At 52.9% G+C, this 18,773-nt stretch overlaps 1 protein-coding gene across 2 annotated transcripts; it reads left to right on the plus strand.

Annotated features, from left to right (window-relative positions):
• Positions 1-3,637: 3,637 nt before the first annotated feature.
• Positions 3,638-18,007, plus strand: LOC144949637 (PRELI domain containing protein 3B-like). 2 transcript variants are annotated; one of them, XM_078879619.1, is made up of 7 exons: positions 3,638-3,732; positions 7,796-7,964; positions 9,420-9,509; positions 11,620-11,690; positions 12,339-12,441; positions 12,590-12,682; positions 15,206-15,295. In XM_078879619.1, the coding sequence occupies exons 1-6, from the start codon at positions 3,701-3,703 to the stop codon at positions 12,641-12,643; spliced, it is 519 nt and encodes a 172-aa protein (XP_078735745.1). In that variant the 5' UTR covers positions 3,638-3,700; the 3' UTR covers positions 12,644-12,682; positions 15,206-15,295. The 2 variants fall into 2 exon arrangements, with proteins under 2 accessions (XP_078735745.1, XP_078735744.1); XM_078879618.1 differs by lacking the exon at positions 12,590-12,682 and having other exon boundaries at positions 3,639-3,732; positions 15,206-18,007.
• The last annotated feature ends 766 nt before the right edge of the window (positions 18,008-18,773 follow it).

An 18,773-nucleotide genomic window follows, 5' to 3' on the forward strand; every position in this document is an offset into this window, starting at 1 on the left:
GATTCTGGAGACGCCTGTCCCTCGGGGCCTCTAACGGAAGTTGAGTTTGATCTTCATGGTTTTTGTTTGTAATTTAGTTTGAAGGGTTACCAGCCCCAGAGCCCCTCTTGGCCAGTGTGGCAGCTGTGAACTGACGTTAGGGTAACAGCTGATGAGTATCAACATTTCCACCCAATGGCGTTGCCCACAGCACACCAGAGTGTTTACCATGTGGTAACTATTGATGTGGGGTTGTTTCGCGAGTCTCATACACAGTGCCGGATTAAGCTAGTGCGGGGCCTGTAGCATATGTTATAATGGGGCCCTAAATAAAAAAAACACATAATTATTAAAACACAAATGTTTGACTTGCACAGTAAAGTTATTGCATTTTTTCATTTCCTATATAGCCAGATAATACGACAAATCGCTAACCTTAAACATCCCGTCGTTCGTAAAAGTTGAAGGCGGTATAGTACTATAGTAATAGAGCAAGTGCAGAAACACTGAACCGGAATTGTAGCTTGAAAGCACTTAGCGCGGGGCCCTTGAAAGTGCAGGGCCCGTAGCATATGTAGCTGCTTTTGCTACTAGGATAAATCGACACTGCTCATACCCACGCATTCACTCACCCACTCACAGACTTAGACTCGCATAGAGACACGGTGGCGAGATGTATGTAGTTTGTATTTTTTCCCCGTGGTCTCGTGGATTTTTCTCCAGGTCCTCGGGTTTTTCCCTCCACATTTATAAACATACGTTTAGAGTATTTGGCTGATGCTATATATTTACACGTGGTAAGCCACTTCGTTGAGCTATCATTTGTGGCCAGGTTGCTTCTGAAATAGAGCTATATCGCTCAGTTGGCCTCACTTTAAATCGAAAAATAAAAAAAGTTTAGTGTAGTACACATCGACTCAAATAGAAACCCACAGCCCCCTACTGGCAGACTCATACTCATAGACTCTTTGTTGTACGCTATCCATTATTTAAACAGGAGATGAAACAAATCATAATTGTTTTTTTACCCTTTTATCTGGTAACAAAACTGACACCTTTTTTTACAAGGAGTCATGTTTGCATTGACCACAATACCTGCGGTCGGAATGCAAACAAAATAACACAACTCTGATAATGTATGCACTGTCCTTGAAATTGATTGGTCCACACCCGAGACAGCTTTTCTTAGAGCCTAGTCTCATATGGTGTTGGACCAGATGACGCCAAAAGGCGCACAACTCACAGACAATGCACCATCAGAGTATGAGAGCTCGGGGTAAGCATTTACACCATTGAAAAGGTGTCAGTTTTGTTGACAGATAAAAGGCTAAAAAATTAATTATCATATTTTGCTACTGGCAAAGGAGGTTCCAATGATGAAACAAATAAATCGATACACATGAAACAACTTGCTACTAGAAAGGGTGACCTGGGTTATATAGAGACACATAAACCTACGTAGACCATGACACTCACACCCACAGTTCCCTACTGGCAAACTAATGACCACTTTGCAGGCCATTTCTGTGTTCAGCTTGTGCCACGTGGGGACAGCTACCACTTGGGGGTCCCCTGGCATTATAACTATGCCCTTTGAAACTTGCTTTTTTTACTATGGGTGCAATTTACAAAGACGCACGGAGATGTTAATTACATCATATTATTCTTCATCCAGCAATGGATAAACCACGATGGTGATGACAAAAGCATGGTGCTATGTGTTAGCGGCCGATGTGAGAGCAGGAGGTGATGGGATAGAAGAGAGGGGACCGTTAGGGATTCAATAATTACCCCCTCATCCGAGGGTGAGTGAGTGGGGGTCACTTGAAAGGCAAACATCAGCCCAGGAAATTGTAAAGAGTCCCATTAAAAAATAAACTCAACACATTCGTCAATAGCACTACCTTAAAAGGAAAATTATAAAATAGGCTGTGATTTCAAAACGTAAGGACCATTGAAACATGACGGTAAACTGAAGTGGGAAAGTAACGGAAGTAACCTGGCAGAATTACTTTGGTAACGCGTCAGAGTAACGGAAGTAACGTGTCAAGCGTAACGGAAGTATCGTTCAAAATTAACCGAAGTAACATGGCAGAGTGAAGAACACCTACTTCTTGTGGAAAGGTGACTTCTATAAACAAAAGGAAGGAGCAGCAATGGGCTCTCCTTTGTCTCCTGAGATAGCGAATTTGTACATGGAAGATTTTGAAACAAAAGCAATAGCTTCAAGCACAACACTAAAACCCTCTGCTTGGTTTAGATATGTGGATGACACATTGGTGGTCTGGCCACACGGCAAAGATACACTTAACGAATTTCTAAATTATCTCAACTCGCAAAACCCATCCATCCAGTTCACCATGGAAGTGGAAGCTGACAGAACTCTACCATTTCTGGATATTCTGCTCAGATGGGGTCAAAATGGTAAAATAACACAGCGTTTACTGAAAGAAAACTCATACTGATGCCTATCTGAATGCAAAGTCACACCATCACCCGGCATAGAAATCTGCTCTTATCAAGACGCTCATTCATCGGACTAAGAAAGTGTCAGATGGTGACAGTCTGAGAAGTGAAATTAAACATGTTAAAGAAGCGCTGCAAATTAACTGCCCAAGTAATTAAAACGATAAAAAATACTGTACATTGCGGGAGTAACTGATAAACTAGGCAGATGTTGGGAAAAACAAAACATCCGAGTCAGATTTGGCACGGTACATAAAATACAGAAATTAATATCTGGTGCAAAAGATGTATTAACGAAGCTATCAACAGAAGGTGTGTACAGGATTAACTGCACTTGCAGTAAATGCTATGTTGGGCCCACAGGACGATTGATCAGCATGAGACTAAAAGAACACCAAATAAATATTAAATACTCCCAAATACAACTGTCAGCAGTCGAAGTATCGTGGTAGAGTATGGAAAGTAACGTGGTAGAGTATGGAAAGTAACGTGGTAGAGTAACGAAAGTAACGTGATAGAGTAGCGGAAATACCGTTTAAAATAATCCGAAGTAACGTGGCAGAGTATGGAAAGTAACGTGGTAGAGTAACGAAAGTAACGCGGTAGAGTAACGAAAGTAACGCGTCATAGTAGAGGAAATACCGTTTAAAATAATCCGAAGTAACGTGGTAGAGTATGGAAAGTAACGTGGTAGAGTTACGAAAGTAACGTGATAGAGTAACGAAAGTAACGCGTCAGAGTCGCGGAAATATAGTTTAAAATAATCCGAAGTAACGTGGTAGAGTATGGAAAGTAAGGTGGTAGAGTAACGAACGTAACGCGTCAGAGTAGCTGAAATATCGTTTAAAATGAACCGAAGTAACGTGACATAGTAACGAAAGTAACGTGGTAGAGTAACGAAATTAACGTGTTCGGGTCTCCCTGGTCTCCCATTGCCGCAGTGACCCCTGCCCGCCAGGGTCATTTGTGTGAGTGCGTGTTGGCGTGACGTCACTGGCGGGGGGGGGTGCATCACGAGGCACATTCCAATTGCGTGACGTCACCCCCCTTCGTTCGCCCCTCCCCCCTCATTCGCCCCCCTCCCCCACCCACTCCTGCCACCCGCTCGTCACGTGGCCACTCGTTGACTCTTCCCATTGGCGGGCCGGCTGTCTCCTTGACGCGAGGTCACGTGCCGCGGAAGCGCGCGCGGCCCCCCCCGCCCCTCCACCCCCCCCCACTCCCTCTCTACGCCGGGAGAAGAAGCCGCGACGCCATGAAGATCTGGACCTCGGAACATGTGTTCAAGTGAGTCGCGGGGGGCAAGGGTCTAATAGGGGGTCTTAAAGGGGTTCTGTAGGGGTCTTGTAGGGGGCTAACACTGAGGTGTGTGTTCAAGTGAGTTGGGAGGGGGCAGGGGTCTAATAGGGGGTCTTACAGGGGTCTCGTAGGGGGCCTTACTTGAGTCCTATAGGGGTCTGGTAGGGGCTTACTCTGGGTGTGTGTTCAAGTGAGTCGCGGGGGGCATGGGTCTCGTAGGGGGCCTTACAGGGGTTCTATTGGGGTCTCGTAGGGGGCTTACTCTGGGTGTGTGTTCAAGTGAGTCGGGGGGGGCATGGGTCTCGTAGGGGGCCTTACAGGGGTTCTATTGGGGTCTCGTAGGGGGCTTACTCTGGGTGTGTGTTCAAGTGAGTCGTGGGGGGCAAGGGTCTAATAGGGGGTCTTAAAGGGGTTCTATAGGGTTCTAGTAGGGGGCTTACTCTGAGGTGTGTGTTCAAGTGAGTCGTGGGGGGCAAGGGTCTAATAGGGGGTCTTAAAGGGGTTCTATAGGGTTCTCGTAGGGGGCTTACTCTGAGGTGTGTGTTCACGTGAGTCGTGGGGGGCATGGGTCTAATAGGGGGCTTTACAGGGGTTCTATAGGGGTCTAGTAGGGGGCTTACTCTGAGGTGTGTGTTCAAGTGAGTCGTGGGGGGCATGGGTCTAATAGGGGGCCTTACAGGGGTTCTATAGGAGTCTAGTAGGGGGCTTACTCTGAGGTGTGTGTTCAAGTGAGTCGGGGGGGGCATGGGTCTCATAGGGGGCTAACACTGCGGTTTGTGTGTTCACGTGAGTCGGGGGTCAGGGGTCTCGTAGGGGGTCTAACACTGGGGGGGTGTTCAACTAAATCGGGGGTCAGGGTCCTGTAGGGGTCTCGTAGGGGGGTGATGAGGATCCAACGCCCGCCAACTCTGTCCACAGGGAGATTCGCGTGGAATGTTCTCGCGAACGCGATGTACACGCTGCCGCCTGTAAGAGGGTGGTTGCATGGGGGGGAGGGGGTGTACGTGTTAAGTTGTTGTGGTATTGCGTTACAATTATTTTATTTACAGAAGCCTTTGTAGGACAGGGGTCAAACGGGATTCTATAACGGTCCAGGTGACGGGTTTGTAGGGGTGTATATATATAGGGGATATCAGGGCTCTATTGGGATACGCGTGCAATTGAGGGGGCTATAGGGAGGCTATTGGGGTACATAGGAGGTACAGTATATGGATGACTTCTGTACAGGGACATGACGAACTTCCCAGGTGGATATGCAAAGTGATGTGCACTGGTCTGACGTTAATAGGGGATTTGTGTGGGTGGGTCACGTCTAACGATGGTTCAAGCAGCGATATTCAAGTGAGGGGATCATAAACACCCCCTTGAGACGGGGTCCTGACTGGGGGTGTACACGTGGGGGGAAGGGACTAACTCTGTGGGGGTCTTCACGAGGATTGTAGGAAGCCCTGGATGGTTATCTTGCACGGGTCTAAGTACGTCTTAACAGGCTATGTGAGGAGCCGGCGACCAGAGTTCGATTCCCGCTCACGGCGGCCTGAACCGGTTCTGGGCCGCCCCTAGGTCGACTCGGTCTCGAATGTGCAGCTGGTGTGCAGCTGGTGTGCGGTGTGTAAACATCGCCACTGGGGAGACAAAGGCGGCCGGGGGTGGTGTTGGCCACCCACCCCCCCACCGGCCTTCATAGGCGCTACTCGCTAACAGCACTTGCCCCTACAGTCTGTGACGGGCTACACGTGGGTCTGTGTGTATGTGTCCCCACGGGGTGTGTAGGTGATCTGTGAGGTAGGGGGGGGTCTATAGGCGTCTTGTAGGGGGTCTATAGGGGTCTATAGGGGGTCTATAGGGGGTCCTGTAGGGGGTCTATAGGGTCCTGTAGGGGTCCTGTAGGGGGTCTATAGGGGTCCTGTAGGGGGTCTATATGGGGTCCTGTAGGGGGTCTATAGGGGTCCTGTAGGGGTCCAAAGTGTCTCTCCCGGGGGCTTCAAAGTCCCCACGCGCCCTGGGCCCCCCCCCCCCCGGTGTTGCGTAACGGAAAGTGACGCAATCACTCGCGCGCCATCGCCCGCCGTCGATTCCGCCTCAAACTGAATCGATTCCTCCATTACATTTTTTTAATTTTAGTTGTAGCGGCTTCTCGTGGCAACCGTTCCGTGCACTCGGCAGTAACGACAACCACAATAATAATCACGATAGCGACGAGTCTAAGGTGTTTGAACGCCGCAAGCAATGCGGCGTTGCGGCCGGATGTGACAGGAATCGTTTGCGTCGATTCACCGCTCACCCACCGTAATCGTTAAATCACCGGGACACGATGCGGTCGTTGACATCGAATCGTTCTGTGGTAATCGATCGCCGTCGATTCCTTTGAATCGTGTTACGCAAAGCTGACGCAGGGAACTGAAGGAGGGCCATTGACCGAAACGTCGCCCGTCGATTGTGTTCTTGACGAACGTCAGTTTAACACGTTAGGCCCGTCGCGAGCAATTTCCAAAATGTAGGTTTAGTTTGTTGGGTTAGATGGCGTAGAGCAAATTGTAAATGTGGATTCATTCTCCCAACACAGCGGGCCGGTGCTGTACCTTTACTCATTGGCCGTGTCGGGTGGTGGCGGGTTTAACGACACATTTATATATTTACGCGATCTAACACAAAAAAAAATCTTTAAGAAAAATCTTGAGAAATTTGTTGTGCGGGTTTTTGTTTTATTACTGGAGGCCCATTGACCGAAGCGTCGCCTATTTTTTTTTTGTCCTTTCAACAACGTTCCCACAACGTTCCCACAACGTTGTGGGAACATTGTGCGCAGGCCCTCATTTGACCTCGGCAGCATGCGCTTCGGGGTCGTTTTTGTGAAGGCATCGATCCTCGAATCGAAACGCGTTGCGTGTCAGCGAATCGAATCGGTTGCGGCTTAGAGGATTGGGTCCGGTGTCTTAAGGCGTGGAGGAGGCGGGGGGGGAGGGGTAAATGGGAGGATGGAGGGAGGGGCCGAGGGGTCAAAAGCGGACAGGGTCACCCCAAGGTCGCAACGCACCCCCCCCCCCCCACATACACCCCCCCCACTTCTCCCTTGCCCCCCCCCTCACCCTCATCGAATGTCCACCCCTTGTGCCCTCTCCCATTACGACACCACCCCCCTCACCTCCCCCCCTACTTGTCTGTCCCCCCTCCCCCTCCTCCCCCCACCATCATTGTCCCTGACCTGGCTGTGTGCGTGCACATGCGGGGCTGTGTGTGCGGCGGGTAGGGGAGCGATGGCGCAGCGGTTAGCGCTACGAACCCCGGCCGCACGGGTTCAACTCCCGCTCACGGCCGACACCGGCGGCGATTATTATCTGAACCGGTCCTGGGCCTCCCCTAGGTCGACTCAGCCTGAAATGAGTACTGTGCCTAGTGCGGCGTGTAAACATCGCCACCCCCTCGTGAGCCGTGCCGGCCTTGGTAGGTGCTCGCTAGCAGCGCTTGCCCCAACAGTCTGTTAAGGCTACACGGGGGATCTTTGTATTTGTACGCGCCTCTGTGCATGCCTGTGTGTGTACATGTGCGAGTCTGTCTCCGTGTGTGTGTGAGGACACGCGATGGTGCAGTGGTAAGCGCACTGCTGTACGAACCCGGCAACTTGAGTTCGATTCCCGCTTGCCACAATTAACAGCGGCGAACATTTTAACCAAATGAGGCCTATGAAGGCCGGCACGGCACACCAGGGGGTAGTCATTCGAGCCACCCCCTCGTGTGCCGGCCTTCATCGGTGCCGCTCGCTGCACGACGAACCCGGCGACCCCAGTTCGATTCCCGCTCACGGCCAAACACCACAGTGACGGTTATTCTGAGTCAGTCCTGGGCCTCCCCTAGGTAGACTCGGCCTCACAATGAGTACCTGGCGCGGTGTGTAAACATCGCCACTGGGGAGACAAAGGCGGTCGGGCGTGGTTCTGGCCACCCACCCTCTCGTGTGCCGTTCCGGCCTTCATCGGTGCCGCTCGCTAACAGCACTTGCCCCAACGGTCTGTCGAAGCTACACGGGTGATCTTTGTCTTTGTGTGAGCAGCCACCCGTGGGAGACGGTGACGCAGGCGGCGATGCGCAAGTACCCCAACCCGATGAACCCGAGCGTGGTGGGGGTGGACGTGGTGGGGCGGCACGTGGACGCGGCCGGGCAGCTCCACTCGCATCGCCTGCTCAGCACCGAGTGGGGCCTGCCCAGCCTCGTGAGATCCGTACGTACACGGCGCGTGAGAGATGCGTGTGTGTGCACGTCGCGTGCGTGTGTACACGTTGTGTGTGAGTCCGTGCGTACACGTCACGTGCGTGTGTACACATCACGTGAGATGCGTGTGTACACGTGGCGTGCGTGTGTACACATCGCGTGAGATGCGTGTGTACACGTCGTGTGCGTGTGTACACGTCGCGTGAGATGCGTGTGTACACGTCGTGTGCGTGTGTACACATCGCGTGAGATGCGTGTGTACACGTCGCGTGAGATGCGTGTGTACACGTCGCGTGAGATGCGTGTGTACACGTCGCGTGAGATGCGTGTGTACACGTCGTGTGCGTGTGTACACGTCGCGTGAGATGCGTGTGTACCCGTCGCGTGAGATGCGTGTGTACACGTCGCGTGAGGTGCGTGCGTACACGTCGCGTGAGGTGCGTGCGTACACGTCGCGTGAGGTGCGTGCGTACACGTTGTGTGTGAGTCCGTGCGTACACGTCACGTGCGTGTGTACACATCACGTGAGATGCGTGTGTACACGTGGCGTGCGTGTGTACACGTCACGTAAGATGCGTGTGTACACGTCGCGTGAGATGCGTGTGTACACGTCGTGTGCGTGTGTACACATCGCGTGAGATGCGTGTGTACACGTCGCGTGAGATGCGTGTGTACACGTCGCGTGAGATGCGTGTGTACACGTCGCGTGAGATGCGTGTGTACACGTCGTGTGCGTGTGTACACGTCGCGTGAGATGCGTGTGTACACGTCGCGTGAGATGCGTGTGTACACGTCGCGTGAGATGCGTGTGTACACGTCGCGTGAGGTGCGTGCGTACACGTCGCGTGAGGTGCGTGCGTACACGTCGCGTGAGGTGTGTGCGTACACGTCGCGTGAGGTGCGTGTGTACACGCCGTGTGAGATGCGTGTGTACACGTCGTGTGAGATGCGTGTGTACACGTACACGTCACGTGATATGCGTGTGTACACGTCGCGTGAGATGCGTGTGTACACGTCTCGTGCGTGTGTACACGTCACGTGAGATGCGTGCGTACACGTCGCGTGCGTGCGCGCGCGGAATCCGATCACAATCTTGTGATCGGATTCTTGTGTCAAGATTGGCCTCTGTGTAGGAGGCTCGTGAAGGACGCTGTTGGGCAGGCCGGAGGCAGTCACCCTTCAGCAATAGCGGAGGGCGGAGCAGCGACGGTCACAACAACGAGCGGAGCACTGGGCGACTAAAAACACAGCAAGTTGCACAGTAGTGGGGCACACGTGGTGCATCTGCCGGTCATCTCAGTCAGTCGACCCCACGGCACCCGCTGGGTCTGTCCCGTGACCCCCTGCCAGCAGCGAGAGGCTTCCACGCTTACATGCGACAGATTGAAAGTGCACCTAGCCTGGCGCTAGCCTTGTGGTGAATCGATTGAGCGGGAGTGTGAGCGTACGTGTTGTTGTTTTGCAGCTCTTAGGAACGGGCAGAACCAAAACCTACGTCAAGGAACATTCGATCGTGAACCCAACCCAGAGGACGATGGAGTTAAAGTCAACAAACGTGAGTTTTTCAAATCATCTCCCATCACAGCGGTGGGAACAGTGTTTATTGAAACTCGATTGTCGATTTAAAGCTTTCGTGACTGCAGAGATTCATCTTCTTGGTTCTTTCGGTAAAGTCACGTAGAAGGGAAATAAAAAAAATAATAATAAAAGTAATAAAATATTTCTCGCAACGTTTCGGCCACAACGCAAGCAGCCGTCCTCAGGTGAAGAACAGGTCTGTCGGAAAGACAGCGTCTGAATGAATTCAGTCGGAAAGACAGCATCTGAATGAATTCAGACGGAAAGACCTGTTCTTCACCTGAGGACGGCTGCTTGCGTTGTGGCCGAAACGTCGTGAGAACTATTTTATTATGTTGTATTTTTATTATTTCCCTTCTACGTGACTTTACCGAAAGAACCGAGAAGATCGATTAGTGTCGGTCGGCTAAACACTTCCGAGGGAGAAAATCACATCGGCGAAAGCAATCGATCACGTAACAAATTGAGTTTTCAATATTAAATGTTAATTATGTCACATCTAAAACGAAAATAGATTCATTCATGAAAATGTTTTCACGGTTTTACATTTATGTAAAAAAAAACAATCGCTAAACTGGTCCAGGACGTACATCCCAGAGATACAGAATTAAACCCACCGATATGCTTGTGAACACAGCAGTACCGGGGTCCGTAGTGTGTAAGCCGACGGGTTGTGGCGAGTAGTGATCTCCTTCGCCTGGTATACAAGACCGCGTGGGTTCGATCCCAACCCTGACGCCTGCTGCTGTATATTTGGAGTTTGCGTGTCTCTCTCTCATCATCATCACGGTGGCTAGGAGATGTTAACTACCTCGCCTGGTATACAAGACCGCGTGGGTTCGATCCCAACCCTGACGCCTGCTGCTGTATATTTGGAGTTTGCGTGTCTCTCTCTCATCATCATCACGGTGGCTAGGAGATGTTAACTACCTCGCCTGGTATACAAGACCGCGTGGGTTCGATCCCAACCCTGACACCTGCTGCTGTATATTTGGAGTTTGCGTGTCTCTCTCTCATCATCATCACGGTGGCTAGGAGATGTTAACTACCTCGCCTGGTATACAAGACCGCGTGGGTTCGATCCCAACCCTGACACCTGCTGCTGTATATTTGGAGTTTGCGTGTCTCTCTCTCATCATCATCACGGTGGCTAGGAGATGTTAACTACCTCGCCTGGTATACAAGACCGCGTGGGTTCGATCCCAACCCTGACGCCTGCTGCTGTATATTTGGAGTTTGCGTGTCTCTCTCTCTCTGTCGTCGCGTGGGTTTTTCTCCGGGTCCTCCGCTTTTTCCCTCCACATTTAGAATCAACGTCACGCTTTTAGGGTATTCTGCTGCTATGCATTTCCACGTGACTAGCCACTTCGTTGAGCTATCATTTGTGGCCGGGTTGCTTCTGAAAAAGAGCTGTACAGCTCGGTGGGTTTTTTTCTGCTCAAAAAAAAAATGGTTGATATTTGTTCTAGTAGTAGGTTTTTACCCTTTCAACTGGTACAAAACTGACACCTTTATACAAGGCATCATGTTTGCAATAACCGCAACACAAGCAGTGAAAATGCAAACAAAAAGAAACAACTCTGATAATGGTAATGATATGCACTGTCATTACCATTATCAGAGTTGTTTCTTTTTGTTTGCATTTTGGCTGCTTGTGTTGCAGTTATTGCAAACATGATGCCTTGTATTTTTCGATTTAAAGCTTTCGTGACTGCAGGGATTCATCGTCTTGGTTCTTTCGGTAAAGTCACGTAGAAGGAAAATAATAAAATTATAAAAATAAAACATAATAAAATAATTCTCAAGCAAGCAGCCGTCTTCAGGTGGAGAACAGGTCTGTCCACCTGAAGACGGCTGCTTGCGTTGTGGCCGAAACGTCGTGAGAATTATTTTATTATGTTTAATTTTTATTACTTTATTATTTTCCTTCTACGTGACTTTACCAAAAGAACCAAGACGATGATGCCTTGCATAAAGGTGTCAGTTTTGTACCAGTTTAAAGGGTAAAAACCTACCACTATATTTTGCCACTGGTAAAGGAGATGTCTCATAGTTGTATTTGTGTTGTCGTTGCTGCCGTTCCGCAGATCACGCTCACAAACCTCGTGTCGGTGGACGAGCGCCTCGTGTACAAGCCGCACCCTGACGATGCCGAGAAGTAAGCCCGGCCTGCGGCCTGCGCTTTCTCTATGCTACGAGCGTGCACTGCTCGTACCGTGTGCGCTGTACTGTTGTGTGTGCTGCACGTGTACTGTGCAATTGCTGTGCTGTGTGCGTACTGTGTGCGCGCTGTCTGCTTTGTTTACTGCACTGCACTGGGCTGCTTGGCTTGTATATGTGCGTTGTACACGTGTGTGCTGTACTGTCGTGTGTGCTGCATGTGTACTGTGCAATTGCTGTGCTGTACGTGTGCTGTGCGCGTACTGTGTGTGCGCTGTCTGCTTTGTTTACTGCGCTGCACTGGGCTGCTTATGCACAATGTGTGTGCTGCTTGGCTTGTATATGTGCGTTGTACACGTGTGTGCTGTACTGTCATGTGTGCTGCATGTGTACTGTGCAATTGCTGTGCGTGTGCTGTGCGCGTACTGTGTGCGCGCTGTCTGCTTTGTTTATATGTGTGCTGCTTGCTTTGTGTACTTGCTGTGTGTGCTATACCTCCTGCCAGCGGGGGCCTTCGACACTTCAGGTGGTCTCAAAAAGTCCAACTAGCTTGGCACAAGCGTCGTGGTGACGTCACCGCCACTGAGTGGCGAACGCCCGTTGTTGTCGTTATACACGCGTGCGTGTGCTCTGTGCGCGCGTGCAGGACGATGCTCGTGCAGGAAGCCATCATCTCCGTCAAGGGCGTGAGCTTAGGCAGCTACCTGGAAGGACTCATGGCCAGCACCATCTCGGCAAACGCCAAAAAGGTGAAACGCCGCGGCCGCCGCCGCCGCCGCCCATCAACACTCGTCGTGAATTTTTGCCGACCGTCTACTGCAGTGTGACGAGTGAGCGAGCGCGTCGCGACGGCGATCGTCCGATAACCGGCGCGGGGCCGCTGTCCTGTCTCCGCAGGGGTGGGACGCTATTGAGTGGACAATACACAATGCAGGCCCTGCCGTTAGTTAGCCACATCGCTATTCCCTGCGGCTGTTACTCGCTGATGGGGTAACGACTCTTGTCTCCTGTACGCACACTGGGCATCGCTTCCATCGTTCGCCATGCCACCGCCGCTGTAGTTATTGCACGCACGTGCGCGCGTGTGTGTTGTAGCGTGCGCGCGCGTGTGTTGTAGCGTGTGTGGTGTGTGCAGTGTGTGCGTGCGGGCAGAAGGTTCGGTCAGTTGCTCTGTCTGCGGTGTCGCTGCCACCCTTCCATGCTTTCTTGTGATGGTCTCGGGGCTTAGTTTGTCTCAACTGAATCGTTGCGCCAGGTCGTTGACAGACTAACTCAGGGGTCGGCAACCTACGGCTCCGGAGCCGCATGCGGCTCTTTACGGGCTGCTTCTTGACGATATGTACGTGAGTACAGTATGTACTCAGATGCATTGCGGCTCTTGAAATACTGAATTTTGTACCGAATTGGAAAGAAATGGCTCTTCTTGTTATTTTAGTTGCCGACCCCTGGGCTAACTGGACGAGTAGGCGTACTGCGGCAGGTGTGCCGGCTGCGGAACTGTTGTCCGCACAGACTTGGCGGAGATTTAGGCCGTGTCAATCGATGGGTCTCTCGACCCGAGTGTTCGGACCTCAATGTGTAAATCTGTTGGTTTCAATTTGCTCGCCGACAATTTTTTGTCGGGTCACACATAGATTACCGGTCGGTGGCGCGCTTAATTCGTAAGTGGTGGCCGCAGCCATAGTGAGAGCTTGTTCTGGATGTGGTGTGCTGGGTAAGGAAAAACTCATGCTCGCCGACCCGTGACACACCCGGCTGACGTGATTAATCCCTGGGGGATCTGTTGAATAATATCTATTAACTATTTTTTATTTTATTTTACCAGGTAAAGGCCACCACTGAGCTAAATTGCTCTTTTTCAGAAGCCACCTGGCTATCACAAATGATTGCTCAACAAAGTGGCTTGTCACGTGGAAATTTACAGCAGCCAAACACTTTAAACGTACGTTTCTAAATCTGGAGGGGAAAATGGGAGGGCCCGGAGAAAATACCATGGGGAGAACATGTAAACTCCGCGACCTCCTGCATACCAGGCGAGGTAGTTAACATCTCCTAGCCACCGTGATGATGATGAGAGAGAGAGAGAGAGACGCAAACTCAAAATATACAGTAGCAGGCGTCATCAGGGTCGGGATCAAACCCACGACCTCCTGCATACCAGGCGAGGTAGTTAACATCTCATATTCTTAGGTTTTTTCGGTGAAGTCACGTATATAAAAAAATTAAAATTAATAAAAGTTAAATAAAATAAACATCTCGCCATTGACTGCTGGAGGCGGGGCCCTGTTTCTATGGATGTGCATGAAGCTTCCTTCCGCAATGCTCCACCGTTCACCTCGTTTTTTTTCTTTCTTTCCACCGCACAACCGAACCACGCCGGTGCCATGCCGAGCCAGTGCCCGGTGTGGCTCGTTCGGCACCGGCGCCGTTTTTCCACTGCCGTAGCCGAACCGTGCCACCAGCGTCGCAGACAGCGCACACGCTGTCCGTGCCCAGCCACGAGTCTGATTTGGACTTCCCGCAAGGCCTGTTCGGCTCGGTTCGCCTCGGCAGTGGAAAAACCACCCCTTGCCGTGATGGCCCCGTGCCGGCACGGCTTGGAAGTGACGGTGGAAAGAAGAGGCGTTCCTCTCCCGCATGTGCCCAGTGAACCCTGTGCCGAGCTCTTGCCTTGTCCAGTGTCCCACCCATGTGGCCTCCTCCATCTTGTCACCGCCACCTTCGCCGATACCCAGAATTACACCTGCCCCCCAACCACCAACCACCAACCAACCCTCCCCGCCCCCACCTTTTCCCGGGAGTGATTGCTTCACCATCACCTTTAGGAAGGTGTCGCTGACGTTCCCCGACTGGTGCAGTCTGAATGTGGTCTCTCTTAACGAGCTGCCCGCGTCCACCTCAACGTTAACTCGGAATCGAATCTGGACAAATTGGCGAATCGCTGGGGTGGGAGGGAAGCAGGAGGGAGGGGGGGCGGAGGGAGGGTTTTGGGGGGTAATGTTACCCCCCCTCCCTCCCTCCCTAATGATTATCATTATGACTCAATACTCCAACAAAGTGTTAAAACGGTTAAAAGCACGGTTTGCACGTGTGCGTAACCAGGCGTCCGTGTCCGGTTCAAAGCGGTTGAAAGCGCTGGCTGCTGCGTGGCGCTGCCGGCGATTGGCGAGCGCCTAACAACAACCGCCTTGAAACGATTACGACCCCCGCGTGCGCGCGCGCGAGTTGTTAGGTGGGGGCGGAGATGGCACGCACGCACGCACGCACGCACGCACAAACTCGCACGCGCGAGACACGCACGCACGCACATACGCCTGCACGCATTCGCTGTCACTCGCGCGTACATGCAAGACAAACGCGCGCAAACACACGTGCGAAACCCACAGAGACCGCCTGTTGCTAACGCCTTGCCGTGTGGGGTGGCCGCCGCCGTGGTGATGGCGGTGTGTGTGTGCGTTCGTGTGTGCGTGCGTGCGCGTGTGTGTGTGCGTGTCGACGGCGTGCGTCTCGCAGGGCCGCGAGGCGATGGAGTGGGTCATCGGCAAGATCAACGTGGAGATCGAGGAGCTGGCGGTGACGGCGTGCGGCAGCATGCACGAGCTCAAGAGCGCCATCTCCGGGGCGGCCGCAGCCACCGGGACCTCCTTCTAGGCTCACGGCGCCGGCCACAGCGAGCCCCCACGCCCACGGCAAAGTTTTTCCCGCGAGCGCCCGGCCCGGCTCGGCGCGGCACGCGGCTTCGAGGCGGTCGCCGGCACGGTGCGTGGTGCGATTGGCGTGGCGTCAAAGCCGTAGCCGGCACGGTTGTACGCCGATGAGGCGGTGACTCGATAGGGTGGCGGCGCGCGTGTGGTGTCGGAGCCGTTCCCACCGCGAGCGCCGCACCACCAGCACTTTCACCGCGCCACGCCGCCACGTGCGTCAAAGCCAGCCGGCGCACTGTTTACCATGCCAGCCGGCGCACTGTTTACCACACTACTTGGCGCACGGCTCTTCGACACCGCCGCACGTTGCTCTCATTGCTCGGAATCCTGTTTGCCATACGACTTGGCACCGATTGCCACGCTTCAACACACACAACACACAACACGCGCCACGCGCCGTCACGTGCGCCGAGAATCCCGGCCCCACGCCAAACAACCGTGGCGAATACGGAGAGGCTGTTATGAGTAGCGATTGTGTTTGCCATCGACACAACGAAATCATTGACCGGGGCGGGGCAGCGTTTACGTTAAATGCTGCCCCCCCTTTGTGCTAAAAGCGCCCCCCCCCCCCCGCGCGCTCTGTGCGGTCTCCGGCCATGAACTTGACAACCGAATTGGAACGTCGGTGCAGGGAAACGCTGCGGAGGATTTCTCGGTCGTGCCGCGCAACTCTCCCGCGTTGTGCCGGTCTCGCCGCCACGCTGCGTGTGCACGTGCGTGTGTGCGCGTGTGTGTGTGCGTGTGTGTGCGTGCGTGTGTGCGTGTGTGTGCGTGTGTGCGTGTGTGTGCGTGTGTGCACGTGTGTGTGCGTGCGTGTGTGTGTGTGTGTGCGTGCGTGTGTGTGCGTGTGTGCGCCCGCAAAAGTCCTCGCAGAATTCTCAATGTTCTTTATTCAAAAGGGGTGGGGGGGGGTCCTGCTGAGTTTCCACACAAGGGGCCACGATGCTGATTCTGCTGCTGCTGCGTGTCATCCTAACCGAGTAGTTGGGGGTAATTTTTGTTCAGCGTTGGGATGTTTGACCCCGTCCCCACATCGTGTTACATGGTTGTGTGGGCTATTTATTTTGTGTTCGTTGGGAGATTCTAAATTAGCTCGGGGAGCCTCACGTGCTGGGCGGGAGGGGGGGAGCGTCTTCGGGGAGCACAAATTATTGAATTGACCCCCGAAGAATCTCCCCAGCGCGTGGAGCGCGACGGGGGACGTCGGAAAGACATGGCGGTGCCCCGTGGCCATACCGTCGTTTGCGTGCTGGTGGACGCGCCCCCGGATAAGATTGGAACCGCGCCGTGTTTTACAGAACCCGACATCGAGGGTGGGATCATTTTTACGCAACCGATTTTATTTGGCGTCCGACGTCCTTGCCACCAAGTGTGAGCCGAGTCGTCGTCGGCGACGACCTGCGAGGGAGTGTGAGCTCCGGTCTTTCATCCGTTGTTAAAAGAAATGAACAAAAAAAATCCACACGGGGTCATGCCCCAAGGCTTGATAGTGAACGTCCGCAGGTCGTCGTCGGCAGCGACGAGACCGCCAGCCCTAGCAAGGACTTACAATGTCGACGCCAGTGATTGTGAAGTAGCACTTGGCTGTCAAGCTCATGCGCCAAGGGTTCACGCAACCGAGCTGGGGAGGGGCGCGCGTGCCTGCGTGCACACGGCGGTGATGCAGAGAGCTTCCCGGTTCAAAGTTCAAAGTTCGGGACAGGGCAATGGTGCCGCGGCTTCGGCAGCGGTCGCCTGCAGAGCTGGGGTGAGACCCCACTCCATACACCCCCCCCCCACTCAAGGTGTAGTACTGAGTGAGAACCCCCTCGTGTAAAGAACTCCCGTGGCAGGGATTCAATTCAGCCGTGGCTGTCGAGGTCAGCGACCCGGGAAAAATATTTCAAGAAAACCGGCACAACCGCATCCAGTTTACCTTTTTTTTTTTTTCCCCACAATGGAAGCATTAGCGTGCACGTGGCAGTCGCCGCCATGCTAAGTGCACGAAGGCCATCATGAAGGTCCGATGTTTCTCAGGCGCGTAGCATCGTCTGCCAGTAGAAGGCCACGTCGCTTCGTGGTTTTATCCCAATTCGGCAATTTTTCTGACCCGAGTTTCAAATCCGTAGCACGGTGCCAGGACAAGCGTGACCTCTACACTCTTGAGAACGTCACGACCGCCGCGGGATTATTGCGGTTGATACACACGCACAGCGTTAACCAGGGCGGCCGCTGAAATCAAACGGCTTTTATGACGAAGCAATGCCTGTGGCCTCGGCTCTTCACGTTGCCAGCCAGCCCACCCACCCACTCCAGTTGGTCTAACGGCCAAAACGAAGGAAAAAAAATCATTGAGACATTAAAAGCTTTGCCCTTATAACCTCGATCTGTAACAGGGCCTCGCTCTCTGCATCACTGCGCTCGATCTAGGGAACCACTCCGTATTCTGTTTTTGTAAGTCGCGGAGTCGTAGACCCTTAATACCATTTTAAGATGCAGTATTTATTTTTTTGTATTTATGGGTCTTTCTAAACATTGTGACACTGTCGGCTTGAATACTGGACCTGATGCAAGGCTCCTGGGAGCCCTAGTTCCTTGGCTTACCAATAAATTATTACAGGCGTGCGCTCTTGCCAATGTAAGCTGTCGTTTTTCGTGTGTGCGTGCGCGCGCGCGCGTGTTGAAACTGCACGCCCGTAGTTGAGATAACAAATTTCACCCGTGGCACACCCGACGGAGAAGTGGTGGAAGAGAGAGAGAGTCGAGGTGTCAGGGATTAGAGGATGATCATGAGAGGGGAGGGAAGAGAAAAGGTGTGGAACAAGAGAGCGGGAAGGGTTGCAGTGGACGTGGACGTCCCCAAGATGGACAAATCGGCGGAAGAGCTCAAGACAGAGGTCACAAACGGGTTTTGATTCCTTACCCGTACCCGGCCGCACCAGGGTCGCAAACGGGTACCCGTACCCGTCCGTACCCGGCCGGGTAGGGTACGGGTATCGGGTACCTGATTGCGACCTCTGTGATGAAGCCATGTTGCAGGCGCGGGTGGGTTGATTCTAGGAACTTGAATTGTGAGAAGAGACAAGACGTTGGGAAATGAGTGACAAACGGTTACTCACCAGTGACTCACGGCCTACCCGTACCCGGCCGCACCAGGGTCGCAAACGGCTACCCCGTACCTGGCCGGGTATGGGTAGCCGGGTATCGGGTAGGGTACGGGTATCGGGTACCCGGTTGCGACCTCTGGCTCAAGACGATCGGCATTGGGAAAGAGCGCCGGGCAGCAGAGAAAGAATGACGGCGCCGAGATGTCGGGGATGAGTTGTGCTTGTAGTCATAGGGTTTTTACCCTTTTAACTGGCAACAAAACTGACGCCTTTATACAAGGGATCATGTTT

The sequence above is a fragment of the Lampetra fluviatilis genome, chromosome 54, assembly GCF_964198595.1.
Source record: "Lampetra fluviatilis chromosome 54, kcLamFluv1.1, whole genome shotgun sequence".
NCBI lineage: Eukaryota > Metazoa > Chordata > Hyperoartia > Petromyzontiformes > Petromyzontidae > Lampetra > Lampetra fluviatilis.